General features: G+C 37.6%; 1 protein-coding gene across 5 annotated transcripts in view; it reads right to left on the bottom strand.

Moving 5' to 3' along the window:
• The window catches only part of HMGCLL1 (3-hydroxymethyl-3-methylglutaryl-CoA lyase like 1), a 193,148-nt gene extending 169,031 nt beyond the window's left edge, over positions 1-24,117 (bottom strand). For 4 of the 5 annotated variants that reach the window (XM_019457457.2, XM_019457459.2, XM_019457458.2 and 1 more), the window contains exon 1: positions 24,009-24,116. In XM_019457457.2, the coding sequence (XP_019313002.1) occupies positions 24,009-24,116 (108 nt within the window). Of the gene's footprint in view, positions 1-24,008 lie in introns of all 5 variants that reach the window. The other variant, XM_053904794.1, reaches the window with a different exon arrangement.
• Positions 24,118-24,538: the final 421 nt, after the last annotated feature.

The following is a 24,538-nucleotide window of genomic DNA, read 5'->3' as shown; positions in this document are numbered from 1 at the left end:
AGCGTGTCACTTTCAGAGTGAAGGACGTGGTTCAGTCAGTGGAGGATCTGACTTCGACTCAAGTCATGATCTCACTGCTCATGAGTTTGAGCCCCACATAGGGCTCTGTGCTGACAGCTCAAAACCTGGAGCCTGCTTTAGATTCTTGGTCTCCCTCTCTCTCTCTGCCCTCTCTCTCTGCCCTTCCCCCACTCTCACTCTCTCAAAAATAAACATAAAAAATAATTTAAAAAATAATAAAGGACCTTTAATGACCACTAGGAGGGATGACTGGTATGAGAGCAGGTCATAAACTTCTATAAAGCTACCTTATCTCTAACTGTTCCAGATGCTCAAATAGCTGGCATCAAGAAGGAAAGCTTCCATTCAGAGATAAACTTGATTTTGTCTTTAATGATAAATATGAGCCTTTTGTGGAAAAATAAACCATTCCCTACCAACAGAAGGGGTACAGAACAAGCGTCCCCAAAATGCAGCATGTTGATTATTTTGAGCTGAAAACAAACAAGGCCCTTAAAGACTCATCAAGGACTTTTTACTTCTCCATTATCTGCCTCTAAGATTTCACAAAGAGGGCCTGGTCCAGGAAGAGAGCTATCACCAAAGATAACTTTTGTAGAGTATAAGCTAAGTGTGGTAAGCTGAGGGGAGCTTGGCAGGATGTCTGTTCACATTTCAACGTCCCACTGTCTCTGTACATCACAACTAATATTTGTTTTACAACTTTTTGCTCTTCCCATCTTCCTGTGAATTATCTTCCTTCCCTTTTAAACTTCAGACCCCTACCCTCTTCTCTTTGGCTCAGGATAACCTGCAAGCCTAACTGCTGTCTTTGAGCCTCTTGTGTCTTTGAAATTAAATTTGGTTACTCTGTCTTGTGTGAGTTTAATTAATAGACCACCCCCCCCCCACACAACCTCAAAAAAACCTAGAAAGAGAAGGAAAATTTTTCTATGCCTGCAATTGGTGACCATGAAGGGCCCTTCAGCAACTGGACACTGTTCACTCTGGGACTTCTGCAGCTGGGAGATCCTAGGACCTCTGATAAACACCAGCAGAAGGAAAGAATTCTTAACATGTCAGTCTCCCAGAGCTCTAGCTGCAGGGTCCAATGGAAACAAGAGTAGCAAGAGTCCTTTTTCCTTTTCTAAATTTGTGAGGTGGCATTCCTTTTGTCCAACTGTGGCAGCTCTCAGGGGAGTTTGTCAGAAAGGGTCCGGGTCCATAAAGGATCATCTCAATTTTCATTTGTCTTGTTAGTGCGGGCAAAGTCCTATTCCAGGAGCACCTGACCAGTGTCAACGACTAGCCAGTTTATGACTGGAGGCAACACACATTCTCAAGAGTAACTAAAGATGCCATTTGCACTATACCATTCTTCCCAACTGTGACCATGAAGATTTTTTGCTTTCTTAGGCTAATACTGGAAGTCAACTTTCTGGACTTTGCGAGGGCTGCATTCTCTGAACTCTCCTTTGGGATGCCTCTTACAGAAAAAAAGTCTTATTGGTTTGAGTCACTATTAAGAATTTATGATCCTACTCATCAATGGCCAGATTATGGATCCTCTGAATTAGCTATATTTGAAAAAGAATTTTCCAGAGTGCTCATCCTAAATAATTGTCTTACTGGTACCTATGGAAAGACCAAACTACAAAAAAGAATACGAAGGATTATAATGACTAGCCTTAGGGACTCTTAACAGAAATCAGATTTATAACAAAAATTAAGGTCCACACCCAATGTTAATTCCCCTTCTTAAAAACCACCCCATCTCCTCAGCAAATTCCCAGGCCCTCCTGCAAATAATCAGGAAATGGATCAGCTAAAGGCCAATGTTCAGGGGCTAATGAAACCAATAGTAGAGGTTTTCACCCTACAGTGAACTGGTGTAAGGTTGAATTGGTCACTCAGAAAGGAGAGTCGTTAAATATTTTATACAGACTTTCCTAACCTCCTGCGGTTGACGAGATTCTAAGGAATTTTCTGGTAAAATGCTACATTATTCCCTTACATAGTTAAGGGAAATTAAAATAAATGAAAAATCATGCCAAATTCTGGCAAATCCTGGAGTCTATAGAGGAGACCCTAGGAAAACTGGCAGAAGCCAGCTAAGAGCAAATACTCACGCCAGATTCAGCTCTCTTGCATCTTTGTCTGTAGGGCCCGTTAAGAGAGGAAAATAAAATTTCATATCCCTTCCTTTCCAAACCTAGACCCATTGGTTATTGATCCTTTCTCTCCCAAGGATAGGTACTGCCTTCTTAGCTTGTGTGTCATTTCGTGCCCTGAGAATGTGGCTTGGTATTCCCTCTTTCTTTTGGTTATCTTTAGAAGTGACTCCAGATTTTGTGAAGATTGTATCTCCTGTGCTCTCCTTGAGAGCACCACTTGGGTCCATAGAGTTGTTTAATTCTGCCAGAAATACTTAGTTTGTCCCAGATGAAACCTGAGGAGATATTTGAAAACACTTAATAACTCTATAGTTAGAAATCTGACTACATTTGAATCTGATGCCCACAGCCTCATAGGAGATAGATATATATATCTATATATATAGATATATAAATATATATATATAGATATATAGATTTTTTTTTTGGGGGGGGGCCTTCTGCTCTGAGCTAAATGCCCAGAGGAAAAGAAAAATATTCCAATGTACTTGGATGGATAGGTCAGTCCTTTATCATCCAGAATTCACTCTAGTTCTTTAAGAATTAAAAGCAACTGAGGGTGCCTGGGTGGCTCAGTCAGTTAACACCCAACTTCATCTCAGTTCAGGATCTAGCAGTTTGTGAGTTCCAGCCCCCCATCTGGCTCTGTGCAGACAGCTTAGAGCCTGGAGCTTGTTTCAGATTCTATCTCCTCCTCCCTCTGCCCCTCACCCACTTGAGCTCTCTCTCTTTCAAAAATAAATAAACATTAAAAATTTTTAAGAAATATTAAAAGCAAAGATCTTTATCTTAAAAATCTTTGCAAAACCAGAAATGCAACTCCAGGCACAACACAAAGACCACTTAGCCTTTTCACACTCCCCAAACCTCCTCCATTTATCTCAAAATGCTTTTAAGTATTGTAAAAATTCTAGCCTTAAGGGAGTAAGAGTTCTTCTGGGAAGAACTTGGATTCTTTCACTGTGCCTCTGAAAGGTAAACCTTTTACCTCGCCCTCCCTAGAATTCTTATTTAGGTCATCACTTTAAAATACCAACTTCAGAAAGGTATATTTTTTTTTTATCAAAAGATAAACAAAACCACAAAAGATTATTTGAAACTTAGAATAAAAAAATCACCTAATGTGCCTTCTCCACAAATACCCATCTCCTGGTTAAAATTTTAAAGTGGAAACTTTAATATCTGTGTTTATATGTTCATGACTGTCTATACGTGTGTGCTGTTGATGTATGGTATTTTCTAACCCTGGATGGTACTGCCCAATTTATTAGAAAATTGTCTTAAAATTTTGCCCTGTATTATCAAGCAGCTAAAATTGAATTGTTATTATACATATTTTAACAATAAGGTTTAGTATCAATAGTGTACTTATGTATAACTGGAACTTGATTTTATCTCCTAAAAGTTAAAAAGTTAAAGAGAAAACTAAAAGTTTTCTTGAACTACCGGTCTGACTTTGATAAGAGATAATAAAGTGTTTTCTTTATTTTTTTAAGCAATATGCCTAGAAAACAAAAATTTTGATAATTTGTCCTGTAAAAATAACTTTGTGTTTCATTTATTTATCAAGTCTTTGATTACTTAAGAAAACTGAGTCTTCTCTATTAAGAGAGCTAATAGGGTTTATGGGTTTGTGTTTTAAACTATTTCATTTTTTGTATTTGCTCTAACATTTTTTTTAATGTTTATTTATTTTTGAGAGAGAGAAAAAGAGAGACAGGGTTTGAGTAGGGGAGGGGCAGAGAGAGAGGGAGACACATAATCTAAAGCAGGCTCCAGGCTCTGAGCTGTCAGCACAGAGCCTGACATGGAGCTAGAACTCAGGAACCATAAGACCATGACCTGAGCCAAAGTCCAAGATCATGACCTCAGGGAACCACAGTCAGAAGCTTAACCAACTGATCCACTCAGGCACCCCTTCTATATTTGACTGAGCTGAAGTTGGTTACTTAACCGACTGAGCCACCCAGGCACCCATGTTTTAAAAACTGATATTTTTGACAAATTTCCCCAAATCGAATTCTAAATGAAATCTTTGACCTTGAACCAACTTTGGGATTTTTTTAGAGGGTCCCTAGAACATATCAAAAGATTTGGTCTTTTTAAAAAAAGAGATGCTAAACTAATCAAGCTAGGAACCATTGTCAAAAAAGAATACTAAGCATTATTTACATTGTCTTTGTAGGTATATATGATAAATGTTCCAGAAATTGTATAACATTCCTAGAAATCTGGTATGTCCTAATAATGTTATCACTTGTAATTCTGATTACAATTACAATACTGTGTGTGTCACAGAAATAACCAAATTCCTTGTCAGCTACATTATAATGAATTTTCAGCTGACCTTTAACATTGCCACTTTTAAGCCTTTGTCACTCACAGTTATTGTTTTACTTTGATGTTTTTGTAAAAGTGTTTCTGCAAAAGTGTTTCCACTTCAAAGAAATTCATGGAAAGGATTCTGTGTAAGTATTGTAAAAATTCTGGCCTTAAGGGAATAAGAGTCCTGCTGGGAAGAATTTGCATGCTTTCACTGTGCCTCTGAAAGGTAAACCTAGAATGCATTTTCTGATAACTTGCAGATTATGCCACTGAAGTAACCAATTATAGAACTTCAATGGGGGAAAAAACATGATGGCTTTGTAACATTGCTAACAAAAGATCAAAATAAACAAGAATTGATTACATAGGACTGATAAACTGATGAAGAGGACTTTAATTTTGACTCTGTTTAAATTACTGGTTCCTTACTCATGAGTTTTCCAGATCTCGGAAAAATTGTCCTCCTAAACTATGACTGAGAGCACTTTAAGCAGAATATATCCTTATAAGCAAGGATGAAATGTTTATCTTTTTCTCCCTACCTGAACCCTCAAGAATTTGGAAACCCTCAGGGAGTTTTTAGTTTCATGGCAGAATACTTACTTGCCCAAGTTCTATAAGAATCTGTTGTCCTTGTAACAACAGGACACAATTGGAAACATCAGTTATATTACCAAGGCTTTGAATGAAATATCCTATTTGGAGAAAGATGTGCACAGACTCAGATAGGACCAGATAGCTTTAAGGAACTAAGGTTTATGTTATAGAGCTAATAAAACCTCTTAGAAAAATCAGTTTGGCACTTTGCTTACAAGGTTCCTAGCAGTCTTGCCAGGTGAATACAGTCACTTCCTGGCAGGTATAGAAACCTCAATATATTTGGAAAACCTTAGAAGAGAATAATTAACCTGAATCTACAGGTATTGCTGGTGAAGACAATGGCAAGTCACTGCCTTGATTTCCTTGCCTTGAGAGGCTTTTAAAAGTTCAATCTGAGATTTTTTATGAAAAGTTCCAGGGGTGCCTGGGCAGCTCAGTTGGGTGAGCATTCAACTCTTGATTTCAGCTCAGGTCATGATCTCACAGTCCCTGGGTTCAAGCCCCACATCAGGTTCTGCACTGTTAGTGCTTGGAATCCTCTGTCTCTAACCCTCCCCGCCCCCCCCCACACACACACACTCTCTCTCTCTCTGAAAATAAACTTTTAAAAGTTCGAGCAAAGCATATTTAAAAGAGCCTATATGATCAATCACCATTCTTGCTCCAATTGCATAAGTAATCGTGCCAAATTTATTAAAACCAGACTTAACCTGTGAACAAATTAGTCTTCCTATGTACTTAAATAAATTATTTTAATAAAAATGGAATGATTGTAGAGGCAAAAACTATGTTTGAGCAAAATACACCTTTGTGGATATCAAATTCTGGTGCTGGTAATTGTCTCTGAGATTTGGTTTTCTACCTATAAATTGGATTAGATTCTGAATTCTTCCACTTTTTCCATTATTTGGCTACAACTCTCCAAATTTACATTTCAAGTTTCTCCTATCTTTTGACTTGCAATCACTGAGAACTAAAATTTCCCTTTTCCCTAAACCATGCAAGCTAGAGTTGGACAATTTGATATGAACTTCAGAGAAATCACAACAGTTTACATATGGACAGTTTTCACGCAGGTTGCTCAGTAACCACTTAGATCACCAAAGACATTCAAACTACAAACCAGGAATATCCATCAGATTGTCTCTGCCAGCCCTCATGCCATCTGATGATGCTTCAAACTAGTCATCTAGAAATTTTCTCAACTACCTGGCTTCAGAACTCAGAAACTGGAATCGTAGTCTGTCCCATTATTAACCATTTTCTTCTTTTGTTTCCATAAACATGTCTCTTATTAAATACCCGATTACACCATAAAATTAACTTTGGGAGTCCACCTGTATCACCACCTCCTGAAAGGAAACACAAGTGCTTAAATGAACTCATCTATTCTCAGGACTAAGAGACTGCTCAAGTGAGATGGAGCAATCTATAATTCAACTTCTGGACAGTGAACCTTCTTGGTGAAGTTTTACACATGACACTGAAGGGGTTCAGAATGAGTCTTCCCAAAATGTGCCACTGTGGCACGTAGATTATTTTGAGCTTAAGACAATCAAGGCCCAAAAGACTGAGAAAGGGCTTTTCACCTCCCTATTAACTGCCTCTAAAAATTTAGATTCAGAGCCTGATCCAGGAAGAGAGCTATCAGAAAAGATAACTATAAAAATTATAGGCTAGGTGTGGTAAGCTGGGGGGAGCTCCACAGAGGCTGTATATTCAAATTCCTCTCTGTGTCCCACTGTCTGTGTGTGACATGACAAACTTGTTTACTTAACTTTTGCCCTTCCCATCTTCCTATGAACTGTCCTTTTCCTCTGAAGACCCAGATCCCTACTTCCCTTCTCCTTGGTTAAGAATGGTGCTTAAGCCTCAATTGCTTGGCTATCCTTGAGCTTCTCATGCTTTTGTTGGTTTCCCTTTTGTACAATTTTTTTTTTTTTTCATTTAACTACTAGACCCGCCAAAAGAACCAGGGCAGGGGGATTTTTCCAACCCCTGCACACCTAAACATAGCTTTATATATTCCTTTCTTCCTCTGTTCAACAATTCATTCATTCATCCACAGTTTGGAGTGGAAAATAGTAAGGAAGAGAAATGGACAGGAAGATATGCTCATTTACAAGAAGAGTAAAAAAAAAAAAAAATCTATAGAAAGCAATGTAAAGTAAGACTGTCATTCTGTATTATGAACAAGGTAGTATCAAACTGCTAAAGCAAAACCGCTCACTTGATCAAAGACTTGGATTTCTATTTACAAATCCCAGAGCTTTCTTAGGACTTTAAAGTAGGGCCAATATAATCAGAGTAAGACTATAAAGGTGTAATGCAGGATGTCTTCCCAACTCTAAGAAATGATTTCCAGTGGCTCTGAATAGCTAGACATCATCACTGTCCCTTGCTATTTCAAAAAAAAATTATGTTCCAGTATGTTCTGTATTATGTGAATTTCATGTTCTGTTTCATGTGATACCTATAAGCTATTCTGTCCAAATTCCAATTCCAGCTTTTTATAATTTCAGCTGTGATCTACGGTTCATTCTGTTAAGACTTCTCCATAATCCCTCCGTTCCATATTATATATACACCTTCAGTGCTTCCTTCCCGCCCTCACATCCTAACACCTTCATTTAATCACTTCTTAATCATTTGCCTGAAAAGTAAACCCTCCAGTCACTTATTGTTTCCTTCCAGATGCTGCTGTGGAATGACTCCCCAAAGGCTTCACCTAACATTCCATCCATGTTCATCTGGCTGTGCAGACTGTGATTCCAGGACTCTAAAGCTTTTAAGCTCTTTCTTTCCAAGAAAACTCATAGCTAACACCATTATTTCCTCACAAAAACAGCTAACATCTGCAGTCTGAAACATCAAAACAAAGAAAAAAAAATTGCACAGTTCTGCTAAAGTTGGATGCAAACTTTATCAGCCATTTTAGGCAATAAATCAATGTTCTCTTTTTTTCACTTTCCATTAAAAAATAAACCATGGTGGCTGATTTTCAATTTCCCCTCAGAGGAACAATTAACAAACAGGTTACATGCAATGACTAATTAGTCTTTATGCCCCCTAGCTAAGCAAACTAAGCTTCTATTTAAAAACTTAATCTCTAACAAAATTTATCAGGTTGCTCAATAAAGTTTAATTTTATTCTGTACGTAAATAGTTCACTTTAGCAGCATTATTTATTCAATTTATTCAGGAAGCAAATACCCCAGCAAACTGCTTATTCTAAACTGATAGCATTCAATTTTTGTTAAAGTTATTCATCACAACTCTCATATTAATAAACTTGCATATAATTAAACCGTATTCTTAGAAAACAATTTTTAAGACTTTGATCTTTCTTGTTTTACAATCTTAGTTAATGTAGATTCTTTTTTAGAAATAAGGTCCCTAGAAGACTGAGACAAACTTCAAGCCTCCTCATTCCAGCTGTTTCCTGTATAGATCATAACGGCCTTTAGTTATGGGCAATTCCTTTAGATCAGTATTTCTCAAATTTTAACGTGCATGTGAATCCCCTATGGAGCTTATTAAAGACAGTTTCTTGGGACCATCTCCAGAGATCATGATTCATTAGGTCAGGTTGGGTCCATGAATTTGCCTTTCTAACCAGTTCACAGATAATGGTGATGCTATTGATCCAAGGACCACAAGTTGGGAGTCATGGGTCTAGTTTAAGACAACTTAAAAGAAAATCTGTATGATTATGCTTAAGAGCCCATCACCATCAACTACAAAATCCATAAAATCCCTCTACCAATGTAAAAATGATAAAAATTAAAATCACAATCTTTATACTAATATCCATTCTAATCCCATAGTTTGAATAGCACTTTCTTAACCCCTTCCTTTCAAATACCATTATTTAATGTCTAAGTGGAAATGCTTTATCTTCCCCCATCTGGACCATTACAAATTGGTCTTTTCAGCATATGACAGAGTAATATATGAAATTTTAAACCATAACACCAGAATCTCAAACAATTCTATAAATTCTCTTTATAAAGTGTGCAAGATATTTAAACATTTTTCTACCTGTCTTTAAAATTTTCAGTGATATTTAAAAATACCAATGATGATAGCATCTATGTATATTAGAGCACACTAAAAGAAACACACACACGCACACACAGTCATTTTTATGCTGAACAGCTTGAGAGAATGGGAGAAAGTTGTTCAGGAAAGACCTCAGGATTTGCTGCCCCCCACCACCAGGCCATCTGCCCTCTAGGGCATCTTTTTAGTCCTCGTGGAGGGAAACAGTTGGAACATCAATGGCCTGATTTACACAGGTTGATGTAGCAAGAGTATGTCCTACTGTCCAAAGTGATACAACAGATTCAATAACTTATGGTAGTCATTTCAAAGTTTCAAATAATATCCTGAAATCTCAAGGATACTCAAACATATCAGTAGAATAAGCCAAGAAATCAACTACAAGGTAGGCAGGGTAAACAAGCAGACACTATAGGAGATTCTATCCTATTTGACGCCTTCTCCCAGATGCCCACTTTTTTTTTTTTTTTTAACATATATTTACTTTTGAGACAGAGAGAGACAAAGCATCAACAGGGGAGGGGCAGAGAGAGAGGGAGACACAGAATCTGAAACAGGCTCCAGGCTCTGAGCTGTCAGCACAGAGCCCGACGCGGGGCTCGAACCCACGGACCGTGAGATCATGACCTGAGCCGGTCGGACGCTTAACCGACCAAGCCACCCAGGTGCCCCAGATGCCCACTTTTTAAGTGGCTTCTCCCAGTTCTTCTTATATCAATCTCAAATACAATATTCTTAATTGCTCCAGGTCCTTAATTCTCTTTGCCCAGCTCATCATTTCCATCCTCCCTAGTTAGAGTGTTCTAAATAAAAAAAAAAAAAAAAAAAAAAAAAAAAAATCAAAGTTTTGATATACCACAATTTACCCAATATTAATAAATATGAACTTACATACATCCATAGCCTTAAACCTACATACATGGGGACGTACATTCATACACTCGCAAACACGTTTGGACATGGATGGGATGATTTTCAGTGAGTAGATATACAAGCCCATGATTGATAAACCTATTCACAGGAACAAGCTCATGAGCTATGTTTGTCTTCATGAAAATTAGAGCAACTAAAGTGTATTGATACTTGGAAAACATTCAAATGTTTAGCTAATTACAATGAACAAATTATAAACTAGGGTTCTAATAAAGTATTTTATGTGTTGATGGGGATGTTAAAGCCAAAATGTGAAAAATAAAACACACACCCCATAGACCAAATTTAATTATACCCTGCCACAACTGAAATACAAATATCAAAACTATCTAACAATAGGATCAGTTTTTCGGATTTCCAGCTTTTGTAGTTTTTATAGTATATGAGAATTGTGTAGTTCATTAAAGATTAGGCACAAATTTAATTTTGCACACGGTGTTTCCTTCCTGGGAATTAATGACATATCTATATTCTAGCATGTCCCAGAGCATTTTAATTATTCCAGACTCTCTAAAAGAGTTCTTGGCATTCACTTTCTACTATCCATGTTGGTTTAACAGATTAGGTCTCCGACTACATTATGAATCAGAAAACAGAAGAAAGTTATTACATGTAGCTTGAGTAATTAATTCATCTGATACCAAGGTTTACCTGTGGCTTCATCAAAACTAGCTGACCAGGACTTCCTACAAAATGTATGACAAGAATCATTTTTATTTTCCTTTTTCCAACAGGTGAAAAAGAAGCTCCTGGTCTTCTCTCGCTTTTCTTTTTTAGTAAAAGAACAAGTGGCATCAAAACTCATAGGGCTTATGGCTTCCTCAGAAGTGGATGGCGCAGCATCACAGCTCAATGTTCCCAAGGAGCCAAGTCCGCCCAGTGGCAAGAAGAAATGAGGAAATACAGACACAGGCCACCCCACGTTCTGCACTTCAGCATGGGTTTTAGAATTGCTGAGCAGAAATTGAGGGCAGAAAAGCCACTTGAAACAAGTGCAATCTTTAACGGTGTAAATTCAACTCAAATGTCCAGTCACAACATGACTGGTTCCTGAGCTCTTCATTTCTCAAATGGAAGTATACTGAAGTTCTCTTAGGGACACATTGTAGAGCTACAACTGCGTTGTCATTATTTTTTTTTATCACCCCATTATCTTTTTTATTCTGTGATCAGTTATATACAATTTGTTTCATTATCTTTACATTTGTATTTGTTTGTGTCCAATAGAAAATTCTTGTTTCCCATGCTTCCAACAACCCAGGTCTTATTAATAAAGCTTTTATTAACCTCACAATAGCACTTTAGCGCATATTAGGGGATTGAGTTTTGTTTTTTGTTTTTTTTTTTTTAATTTCACTTATTGTATTATAGTGTGGTTTTACTCTACACACTGTGGTTTAGATGACCACTTAGAACAAAGAATAAAGACGCCAATGGTTGAAGGAAATAGATTTTTTTTTTTTTCCAACAGAACTTACTCAGAAATTTTCAATAGGTGTGTGAGGTCTGCATACATAATATTTGGTATGTATACAATGCCTTTTGTATAAATCTGACCTTTTTGGTAGGACTTTAAGTCAACTGTACCTGTCCCAAGTTTAAGGCACTTATTAAGAAACTAAGAAAGGATCTATTTCTCAGAAATATCCTATAATACCATTTACCCGAGTACAGAGGTAAAAGAAGGTCTGCTGTGAGGTACAGAGTGAAAGAGGGTTGTCAAAGTTTAACAAAGAACAGTGGCATCATTTTAAAGAGTCTGAATAACTTCTCCCTAAAATAACAGTGATTCATTCACATTCATCTACCTCAGATTTTCAAAATTGGGTCTCAAAATGAATAAGGCAGGGTAAGCTATATCATCCTAAGTCATTTGTAACCAAGTGCAGTTTCCTTCCTTAAAGTGAATAATTCATCTAGAACATTACCTAGTCTGTTAAACAAAAAGAAGTTACAGTAAATGAGTACAAAATAATTTTCTTGTAATTCAAGTTCCTACTGGTCTTAATATGCTTAATACTGGTCTTAATACACTGGCATGATGTAGCATAAGAAACTCTGGCTTTGGAACCTGTTACAGGTTCAAGTCCAGTACTGCTACGAGTTATGTGACCCGCAGAGATTTTTATTAACTCTATGAGCCTCCCTTTCCTCACATTAAAAGTAAGCAAAACAGGATCTTCTTCGTGCAAATATGAGTTCAGAAGTTAAGTAAAGCCTTTAGCAAAGTCATTGGCATAAGTTCTGTATGTGGTAGGAATGGTTGCTATTATTATTGTTGTGTAAATTCCCAAACTCTTGTCAATAATACTCTATTAACAGTTAATGCAGCACTTTATAGCTCATGTGTTCTTCCATTTGTTCCATTCAATAAGTTAGTTGCAAATCTAGAGCAGGTATGCTAAAATACTATTGACCCTAAATCATACTTTTTGATTAAGGGAAATGATTGGCATTCTATTTAACAAGTTATCACTATTTTTTTCTCCCCAAAAGGTCAGTATCTGTATATATTCTTCAAAAAGCAAATAGATACTTAAGAGATCTAGCTCTCTAGAGATGAATATTTACACAGGCTTATGTTCCATTTCCTTTAGCTCAAGTTTTTCTTTCAATATTTTCTAGAGCATACATTTAGCAGAATTATATTAAATATTAAAATCTTGTCATAAGGGAACGGGGACTAAGTGATAGCAGACATTCATGAGTGAAAGTCTGAATAACTACATCTGTTTCTCCACAGGTCTTGCAAATTTCTTTTAAACACAGCCCTAAAACCTAGGCAAACAGAACTCCAAATTGCCCTAAGCTTTTATGTTTGACCAGGTCCACAGCTTTCTATAAAATGTAAGGTTTGAACTATGCCATAGGCAGTTTTAAAAATCTGAGAATTCTCAGTCCTTAAATCAAAATTCTCAGAAAGTAGAAATTGTGTCTAAGTAAAATAAGATTCATATTTTGACTTCAACATTAACCTATGTGATCAGCTTCTATTTCACAGTGAAATAAATACAGATTGAGGAAAGAATTTAAAAAGTGAATGCCAGACTCTGTACACTCAGTGGGTTACAGATGTATGAAAGTGGTGGCAGAGAGCCACTCCACTTCCTTCAAGATCCAAAAACATTTGGAAGGAAGCCCCAGAAGGAAAGACGTCTGACAGACATGTTCTCTTTGGGGTTTCCTGCCTCCTTTTTTGCCAAGCTTCCTAGACCCCTTTGCTTGTTAATAAAGTTCACCAAAAAGACTTTATGAAATGCTGATTTCATAGAGTGAAACTTTTATTAAAGGCGTTTTTATGTAGTCGAAGTTTCCTGCCATCTGCATTTCCGTACTTCACAAATCCAAGGAAGCGTGACTTGGAAAGTTAACGAGCCTAAGGTGACATTTGATGCGCTTACTATCAGTGGGATATTCAGCCCAAACACTGAATCCAAAACCAGAGACCATGGCTTAGACACTGCAATAGAGAAGCTGCTTCACCCTAAGGGTATCATTATACCCCTCAATGTTTCTACTCCTTTTCCCATAAAATGGAATCCTGAGAAGATTCATATTGTACACCGTGTGAATTAACTCAGTAAAAACAGATATGGAAAGTAAATGAAAAGCTAGATTCTACTTTCTCTGACCTTCACAGTGATAGGAGAGAAAACACAGGTTTTTCAAAACTTCCAAAGTTAGCACCTGGATTTAAAAATACACATTATAGTCCAATATGGAAAATACAGAACTAAAACTACTAATTCTAGTCTACAAAAATAACATCTTTTATATAATTAAACACATACTCTTGCCCATCAGAAGGTCAGTTAATTTGGCTGAAAGCAGCTGAAGTTTGTATTATGGATATTTGCTGTATTTAACATATAGAAACTATTTTGGTCTATAGACATTTTTAAAGGATCTGAGTATTTAGATCTCCTGAATAACAGAAAGGTAAATAAAACATAGCTTCATCTCTTGAGAAGATCTCACTCTAGCACTAAAAAAATATTACATGTTTAATGCCTCGATATTTTAATCATTACAAACATATTTGGTAGGGAACTCTACTTCAATGAGGAAAACAAACATGAGTCCACTAAGTACTATACAGAAATTGGGTCTGGCAGAAAGAGAGGCAAGAGACACAAGCCAAACACTCAAAAGAGTCACCACTTGCAAAGGTGAGCATCCATTTTCAAATCAAACATGAAAAAAAAAAAAACTAATAAGTAAATTTTCAAGATTAGGGGCCTGTCAATTATTTTTTTCCTATAAGAGACAATAGATAAGATAGATGGTACAGATACAGGTTGATATGTATACATTCACACACATCACTATTCATACCTTAATGAATAACTCTCCATGAATTAATGATATTAATTCTGCCAGTATATTTTCAACCATCTTATTCTGACCAGGAAGTTCTTCCATCTATCCGAATCCCATTTGACCTTCCATCTACCTCCAACACAAAGACTATTATCATCATCACTGACTCCCCCTGTGCTGCATTAGAACATATTTACAGGCTTGTGTTTTTAACTGAGTTGTAAGAAAGGAATGCAGGAAAAAGAGTGATTCAAATAAAAAGCAGGAGGAAGAAATGAGCTTTCAGAAGAAGACAGCAATGAAAAATGAAAATGTGGCCTGAATAGTGCCCTTGGGACAGAAGCTCTAGTGGTTCTACTTCCCCTTCCTGCCCACCATGGTCCTTACCGCCTTGCCAGCATCAGAGAGCCAGAGCACAGCCCTTCCTCTCTCTGAATCAGGGAAGGAAATACCGGCTTCTCTCATCAAAATCATGTTCAGAACTCACAGCTCTGGTCCCTTCATCACTGTGTAGAAACAATAGTTTTGTTTATACTTTATATTTTTCAGAGAGCCTTTCTACTAGTGGGCTTTCCATTACATTATTACTAGGCTTTCCTATAAACTATACGAAAAAGGTTTAAAAATATAAACATCTATAAACTTGAATAATGTTCTAAGTTATCTTTATATAAAGAGACAAAAGTCTCTTTATATAAAGTCTGATTTTAGAATGAATGTTTTGGGAACAGGATATGCCAGCCAGTATTATTTTCTGAAGAAAATACAAAAATGTCCCCATCAACACGGGCAGATGTGGAATAAATGCAACAACACCTGAGTGTTCACTGAGGAATGAATTCTGATTACTCAGAAAATATCATCCAAAGGGGAAGATAGCAAATTTCTGGTAATTTAAAGACAGCTCCTTCTTACTGCTAATTACTACTAGGTTCTATATTGTTCAAAATATGCCAATGTTCAGAAACGTCCTAGGTGATCTCATTAAAACATCCCCATGTAATTGTCCATCAAGAATTTAAAATACATATTTATATCCATCAGCACAGTAAGATAATCTGGACGCCCAAGGCAGCGACATAGACAAATAAAGAGTGCACATCGTGCTTAAGCCATTTCTATGTCCTTAACTTTTAAATGTAGCCTTGACCCAACAAAATACTTCCAGAGAATAAAGTCTGCTCACCTGTGCAGAGGCCAATCTGCATCTCCCACTTAGACTAACAATAGAGAGACCTGCGGGAGGAAACCAGAATTCTGCATGTTGCTTTTATTATTAGGGCTTTAAGCAGGCTGGACCATCACTTTCAAATCAGAATTACTGTTAAAAACAATATTCCCCAAATATATGACTTTGCTTTATCTCCTTTAATATGATCTGCTACATGAAAGTGACCCATAAAGTTACAGTGCTGCACAGTCTAGCCCCTTAGTTGATTAGGAAAACTAAAAAGAAACAAAAATAAAAGCTAAACTTGGAAAGGGATGGTCAAGGAGAGAAGAAAGGGTCAGGGAAAGTTACAGCACAGAGTGAATAAGCATAAAGAAAGCCAGAAGACTTGGAGGAGCTCACAGCTAATGAAAAAAACAAGAACACAGAGTGGGGGGAGGGAAGGATGTGAAAGCCAGCTGGAATAAGAGAAAGCAAGAAATACAGGAGCCAACAGAAATCCAAGGACAGAAAGTATTGGAGATTGAAGGGAACAGGAAATTTATTGGAAACCAAGTTGTTTTTCCTTTTGTATCCAATGCAATTCTATTCCAGGCAGAACTCTAGTCTCAACCTCAAAGAGGGCAGAAGGGAAGTTGAAACTCATAGGAGTCTTTCATGGACAGGAGCCAGGAGCTCTGGAAAGATAGACCAGAGAAAACATGATATGACAGCAGACCCTCTGAAAGCAGATGCAGGGATACAGCGGTGGCAGCCTCACCCAGCCACAGTATTTGCAAAAATAAACCAACATCAACAATAACAACAAAAGAATGTAAAAACAGTGATGGTGTGGCTCCACCTCAGAGCTACGGAATCAGAATTTCTGGGACATTTGATAAACACCTCAGGTGACTCCTATCACCAGAAAAGTTTAGGCAACACTGATATAAGAGGAAAAATCAGGGGCTATGCAACCACAGCTGCCTGAATTCAATTCCCAGCTCTGCTATTCACTAGTTGTGGACCACGAACAACTTATTTTACCCTTCTGCATCCTAATGATTCAGTTCATAAAATGGATTGTTGGAAGGATTAAAGGAGTTATTGTACGCAAAGCAGTTAGTACCTAGTACATATTGAATACTCCACAGTAGTAGCTATATAACTTAAAAAGCGTTCTGAATACAGAACTCATACAAAATATTGTATCTTAATTAAAAAAATATGAGAAATATATATAAAAGCTGCATCTCGGATGTGGGATGTATGGAATGAAGTATCCATAGGAGCATCCTTTCCAATGGTACAGAGACCAAGCCACAACCATCAGGGTTTCTGTTCTTGATCTCAGCATTCATTCACCAGCCAGGCATTTCCCTTCAGGAATCAACATGTGAACAACCTTAACAAAAATGTTTTTGTTTTTGTTTTTGTTTTCAAAACCACATGTAAGTCAATTCAAACTAAAGGGGACTCCAAGATGTGCAGTCTCCATGCTCAAGAGATGAGGACTCTCTCAAAATGCAATAAATCCAGGTCCTGACGGATGCCAAGATACCCAAAGAGAACCACATCCATCAAGACTGTTGAGGATCAAACACGTGATGACCCACTTTATTTTACAATACTGTTTCTTGGGTCATTCCCCAAAAAATTATTCCCAACAACCATCTACTTCTTCTATAGAACCCCACATAGTTCTCTGCCTTTCTCGTTATGTGAAGACTCAAGACTCCTAAGTTTTCCATCTGGAAACAGCTCTGTAATAACAAACTCCACTATAATCATAACCTCTGAACTGAACATTCCCATCATCTTATGGCCTCAAATGAAGACTTGATCACTAGTGTGGAAAGCATCAGACCTAGAACCCTCTCACATAGAGACTGCTTAGTTTCCTACACCTTGCTAGTGACCAAAAGTATGGATGGCATCTTTGGTTTCTATTACTTCCTGAAAATTGTTGCACTTTTTTACTCATATAAAAACTCCTGCTCCTTTGAGATCCATGTGATTTGGCTATACTGTCCTTCATCTCTGTTTGAAGACTTGTATCCCTTATCTACCAAAGCCAGGAGAACTTAGTTTTCTACTGTTCCCTTATCCCCACATTTTGAGATTGTTCTGCAGTGTGTTCAAGGTCCTGGTGAACCTGCCATCCACTATTCGACTTCCACTGAAATTTACTCAGTTAACTTCATCTGAGCCATTAAATCGCATGGCCATACAAAGGGCTCGTCACTGCTTGTGACTGTTCACTTTATAAGCTTCTGATCACAAATATGTGTATTTTCAACTTTCTAATTTTGTTGTGTCCATGAGTAAAGTCTTTGGACTCTACTTTCACCTACCTGTCAGAGATCTTATGTTAACAAAAACAGTCTTGAGAATGGCCATATACCTGGTAACGTGCTATGCAAGGAGCCATGGTGTAATAATGAAACAGACTTTTGCTAAAGATGAATGAGTTCACTCTGTGAAGTACATATTTTGTTCCAAACAATCATACTGATTTAAATATCAAGTAATAATACTAAAAAGTATAAACAGCCTCAGAGATAAAAACTATAAAGTGGTGAGGCTGGCAGACGTGGCAGACAGGATAAACACATCAACAGTCACAGAAAGTCAGTTACTGAAAGGTACAGACTATCAGGTATGCAGCTTATAAGAGACATTTAAAGCAAAATGATAGAGAAATGAGAGTGCCTTAAGACACTTCACATGTTTTGAAAAAGACTAACATTACATGAGCTAAACATTCAAATAAGGAAAATGAAAATGTTAATTCAAAAACACAGAAGTAGACTTTTTTTTCAAGAAATAGAAATTAGTTTTTGGCACATCATACATATGCACAAAGATACAAACATATACATGTACACAAGAGGATCAACAAACCTACAAAATACTTTTCAAATGAACTAATAAAATACATGGATTTCCAGAAAGGCTTAAGAATTGACAAAAAGAATGAAACAGAAATAATGCAATGCAAAGGATTAAAAAGAAAAGGTTCATAACAAAAATATGTTTACAAACCTCACGCCCATAAAATCAAAGATTTGAGATAAACATATCAATAGAGACAAAATATTATAAAGGGATTATCCATATAATCATTCATTGATTTATTCAAAAATTTTACTGAACTATGTCACACATAAGTAAGTAGTATATTGTTTCTCTAAAGCCAGATACTTAAGTTGAGCATAATTTTCTTCTTTTAAAATCTTTCAGGGGCGCCTGGGTGGCTCAGTCGGTTAAGTGGCCGACTTCAGCTCAGGTCATGATCTCACGGTCTGTGAGTTCGAGCCCCATGTCAGGCTCTGTGCTGACAGCACAGAGCCTGGAGCCTGCTTCAGATTCTGTGTCTCCCTCTCTCTCTGACCCTCCCCCGTTCATGCTGTCTCTGTTTCAAAAATAAAATCTTTCATAATTTTTATTTATAGTGAAAACCATTGGAATAGTCTATTTTTCCATAAAGTATGATTTTTTCCTGAAGCATCCAATCATCTTTTTATTCCTTTTTTTTTTCTTTTTGAACTTTAAGTTGTTACTCTATACAAATATCCATCTATAAGTAAGTTCTGTGAATCTAATGTAAGCATAGCAACTATAGTTAATAATACTGTATTGGGGCACCTGGGTGGCTCAGTCGGCTGAGCATACGACCTTAGCTCAGGTCATGATCTCACCGTTTGTGGGTTCAAGCCCCACATTGGGCTCTGTGCTGACAGCTCAGAGCCTGGAGCCTGCTTCGGACTCTGTGTCTCCCTCTCTCTCTCTGCCCCTCCCCTGCTCACGCTCTGTCTCTCCCTCTCTCTCAAAAATAAACATAAAAAAAAATTTAATAATCCCAGGATGTGTGTTGGTATCTTATAGATAGCAGCTAAGAGTATAGTAAAAACAGTATATAATTAACAAGCTATTGGAGGGGGAAAATTAATAATAATAGGTCATTTCAAAAGAAGCTATAAGAGGAGAAAAAGGGGGAAGGAGTCAAAATGGAAGGGAAAAAAGAGGGAAAAAACACTTGAGACAAATAAAAGAAAAAAAATTGAAATGGTATTTTTTTCTCTTCTGAAAATTCCTCCCTAGTCCTAAGATATTTAGTAAATGTGCTACCAACTGCATAGATGCAAACTAAAAAGCATGCAGTCACATTATCCTCTGATTAAATTTAAGCAGAAATATATTCAGTTTAAAATTCTAGAGAAATTTGAACACCAAATCCTTTCTTTGAATCACAATTTTTGCAGAGAGCCAATGTAACTTAAAGGAATCAGGATATGATGTACAATAACTATAAAGTTAATGTCACATAATCTACAATTTTGCTTTTATGCATCTAATACATTTAAAATCATTTGAATTAGAATTTAGATTGTTCAGAATTTTATTGTCACATGGGTTATTAACATATGAAGAAACTGAGGCACCTGGGTGGCTCAGTGTTAAGGGTCTGACTTCAGCGCAGGTCATGATCTCACCCTTTGGGAGTTCGAGCCCTGCATCGGGCTCTGCACTGACATTGCAGAGCTTCTTGGGATTCTCTCTCCCTCCCTCTCTCTCTGCCCCACCACGCCCGACTCTCTGACTCTCTCTCTCTCTCTCTCTCAAAATAAATAAACTTTCAAAAAAAATAATATAAGAAGAAATTTAGATACTGCTTATGTAGCACTTGGAAACCAAAAAGGAATTGCTTTCCCAGGTTACATTTGATTTGATCACATTGAATCAAAACCTTGAAACATACCAATTAAGCCAGTTGCTTCATACCCATTTTAAGAGACACACATAGGAAATCAAAAAGGCCTTAAGAGATACCTTGAACCATAGAATGATCTATTTTAACAGCCTCGTCTATTGACAGAGTCTTCTGTAAAACCAGCGCCATTAGCAAAATATTAGAAACTCAAAGAATTTAATTAGTGGAGCTGTGGTACAGTAAGCCTTTCATTTACAATGACCCATTTTGCATTTGATAATAAATTGTGAAACTTCCAATGTATGTATACTTACACATACACACACTCAATATTTATTTTTAATCCTAATAATTTATCAGGGATACATTATTACCACTCATGTGTAAATGGAAATTTTAAGATCTAGCCAGGATATCGCCTACACAAAATCACAGAATGACTTGGTAGCAGAAAAAGATCTAGGTTTCCAATCTTCTATTGATTGCCTAGCGCAGGATTCTTTCAAAATACAACATTCTGTGTGTCCCAACTGTTACCAAATTGTTTCAAATCACAGGGGACCTGCTCATCATTCTCTCTGCCAGATTTTATGGTGAACAAATGATTAAGCATTCTGCTGTCTCTGCACAAACCCCAGAATCCATTTTCAAATCTCCTCCCCATCAAACCTGAGTAGCCTCTACGAGATGAAGAGGTAAGACCCAAACAGAGTAATATCCATCTTCTATCACTAAGACCAAACTGTATTGACACCAAGTATTCATTCTCCTAACATTAGCATTCATTTAACTAATATTTATCATTGAACTGTGATGTATCCATCATTGATCTGGCAAGTGCTAACAAGTATTTCATGGTCCGCATAAGCATAAGAAAAACATCCATTCATTTGTTCATTCAAGAAGTATTTACTGGCCATTAAAAACTAACCAGACATTCTGTTACTTGCTGAGAATGGTATATGTTTCCCTTACTTTTATGATGCTTTGAATCTGGTAGGGAACTAAACATAAAATAATCACAGAAATAAATATATAATTCATATTATATATGATGAATTGTGCACTAAGCAATATAGGATAGCAAGGGTTGCCTATCTTAAGGGTCTTGGCAAGATTTCATGGGAACACAATATTTGAGTGAAGATCTGAAGGGTGAAGAGAAGTTAATTCGCTGAAAAGAATCTTCCCAGCAGAAGAGAGAATGATCAAAGATCGTGGTTCCAGAAGAAACATTATTAAGAATTCACAGAAGGCCACTGTGGCAAGAACAAAAGGATACCTCTAGATGGTGTTGCAGAGAGATGCAAAGAAAATACCATTTGAAGCTTCAGAGACACTTTAAAAGTTGTGGTATTCATTCCTAATAGTAATGGACATTCATAGAAGGCTGTAAAATTGGGGAACAGCAGGATTCTATTTGAAGTAGAGAAAGTCTCCCAACTAGCCATACAAACAGTGGATTGAAGAAACCTCACTCGTTAATAGTCCACGAGAGATAATGCCATTTTAAAATTGGTAGCAGCAGTAAAGTTGGAAAAATATAGATGGATTTGAGAGAAAGTCAAGATGTAAAATTGCAGGACTTAGTGATACTTTGGATGTAGGAAATGAAAATAAAGAGCTCTTGGTTTGTGGTTTATAGAAAGGAATGAACTGTGATGGGGTTCTTAGGAAATACTGGAGAAGTTCTGGAGATTATGGAGGGAGAACACAAATCTAGTTTTGGAAATGCTGAGTCTGAATTGCTTTTCCAATTTGAAAATGATGATGTCAAATGAGCAGTTGAACGTGAGGACTGGAGTCTAAGAGGGAGATGGGAAAATAAATCTGGATAAATAAATACACTGTATACACACACACACACACACACACACACACACACACACACAATATAAATAGTAACTGAAACTGTGAGTGTGGTAAGAAGTCATGAGGAACTGATGATTTCCCAGACTGGTAGAGGCCACTAAGTCAGGCTGGTTCCAGATTTAGGAACCACAGAGGTAGGCCTTAAAGCAGTTACAGGTGTTGTTAAACAGATGCCAAGGGAGGAGATCAATTGCAATGAGTGAAGTGTCAGGTGTCAGGTACCAGGTGTCAATGGTGCTGTGAGTTCAAATAAGATTTAAAAATTACAATTCAACAAGATTGGGACTAAAACATAATTATACATAAAGTGCCATGAGAGCACAGAAATGGGGCTTCAACTGTAGACAGGGCAAAGAGTTGGTCAAAGGAAGTGACATTTAAGCTGTGTTTGAAAAATGAATAGGAGTTTCCCAGGCAAAGCAGTCAGGGGATAAAAGGGCAGTATTTAGAGAACATATAGCTGTTTCTCATACTGCTAGTCATTTTCAATTACCTGCTTCCACATATTAACAGGGCAAAGTAGACATGCGCAGGTAGCAGCCTAGCCTCCATCATTGCCCCCACAGAATTAGAACATAAGGGAGAGAAATACAATGTTAACACAGCAACAAAAGTCATGTAAAATCTCAGAGTTAGGGAATAAAAATTAAGGATTCCTTATTATATAACAGACTGAATATGAAAGTTAACAGTTACAATAAAAATCGAATTAGAATGCAAAAAAATTAAATAGACATGTAAACATACAAGAATAACTTTCTCTTTTGTGAATTCTCAGCAACAGGCTTTGAACCAGATGACCATGGCCATCTTTTAAGTAATCAGAAGCAATGTATCTTCTGATTGATTTTGAAGGAATCCACAAATGCTGAATTCTGATTTGTAGAAACAAGATTACAATTTCACATAAGGATACACTAAATGGAGAATACACTAAATGTAAAACTACAGGAAAAGGGATACCCAGTATTAGAATAGTTGATTTAAAGCCACATAGTAAAATGTTTACCTACTAAAATAATTAACACAAGTTATTATTTTGTTTACAAGAATAAACATTTTGCATTCAGCAAAACAAAAAAGAGCTAAACCTTTATACTATTCCTTCGTCCATGGTTTAACGTTCATATAAACAATGATCAATGTCACTGCTTGCAAAATTTTACATTTTGACTCTTTTAAAGGAAAAGCAAATATATATTTCTTTTTTACCTGCCATTTGAGAATGCATTAGGCTGCAAACATGTGGATACTATTAAGTTGCCTGTTGTCTCAAAATGGGTATTCAGGAATCACATAGAAATAAATTTTGGTTTGAAATTGCTGTTATTTACAATGTTTTTTTCAAGCTTATTCAAGTGTGTTCCAGCATAAATTGGGGGATAACTACTGGTACCACATTAGGGATAATTACTGGTACGACAGATAATTTCATTCTACCATTTTATCCTAGCCTTATATGTTGGCTTCATTCCTTTTTCTGCCACAATTTTGACAAATGTGTCCTCTTTGTTCCACAGTACAGGAAAGGAAGTGAAAACAAAGGCACTGTCCCTGGAGGAATGCCTGCAGATAAGATTATATAATGGGTCCCCTCCAAGGGAAAAAACAGAAAAGAAACAGTTTCTTTTGGGGGACCAGGAGAAGGCCACAGGTAGGGATCTTGCTGGATCTGAGCTATAGAGGCGGGTCTACATGTTCGCAGCACAGAGATGAAGGGGAATCTTTTAAGAGGTGAGGCCTAACAAAACGGAACCGCTGTTGGAAGGGCCCTAGGGTGCGGTGGCTACATAACAGGGACAGAGACCAGCTGGCAGTGTGCAAAAGGGTGGGGACACCCTGGGCCGCGAGGTAGTACCTGCGCAGGGTCAAGTGCCCCAGCCACTGAATCCCCGATCCACAGATGCTCCCGGAGAAGCTGCTGGTAGCTGAGGCAGTGCTTCACCGCTGATGGCACATTCCCCATGGCGGGGCCTGGGACTGCAGACGGCGATGGGAGTGCTCCAGGAGCCTGGAGGAGAGGGATGCGGAGCGAGCGGCGCTGGCCCCGAGCGCGCCCCTCCGAGCCACGGGCGGAGAGCACCAGCCCTGCTCCGCGCACTGCGGCGGCGCCGAGAGGGTGGGGAGCGGACGGCAGCGGCGGCTGCGCCCGGGGCAGGGAGCTCGGGAGGCACCTGCGGCGGACGCCCCCAGCACTCGCAACCGGAGAAGAAAAGGAACTGTACCCACGGCTCCTCAAGTGTGGCGCGTTTTCCTTACTGCGCTCAGCTTGCGGGGCTATCTGCACACGCCCCACTTACCGGCTTCTCACCTGGTTCAGATCCTAAGAGAAAGAAAGGGTGTAAATAAAAGGAAGGGCGCATGCGTTTTTGTGCCGGTGAGTTTGCT

Source organism: Panthera pardus, unplaced genomic scaffold (assembly GCF_024362965.1).
Source record: "Panthera pardus isolate Hobbes unplaced genomic scaffold, ASM2436296v1 HiC_scaffold_17, whole genome shotgun sequence".
Lineage (NCBI taxonomy): Eukaryota > Metazoa > Chordata > Mammalia > Carnivora > Felidae > Panthera > Panthera pardus.
The sequence above is the reverse complement of the archived record's forward strand: the minus strand, read 5'-3'. Positions and strand labels throughout refer to the sequence as shown.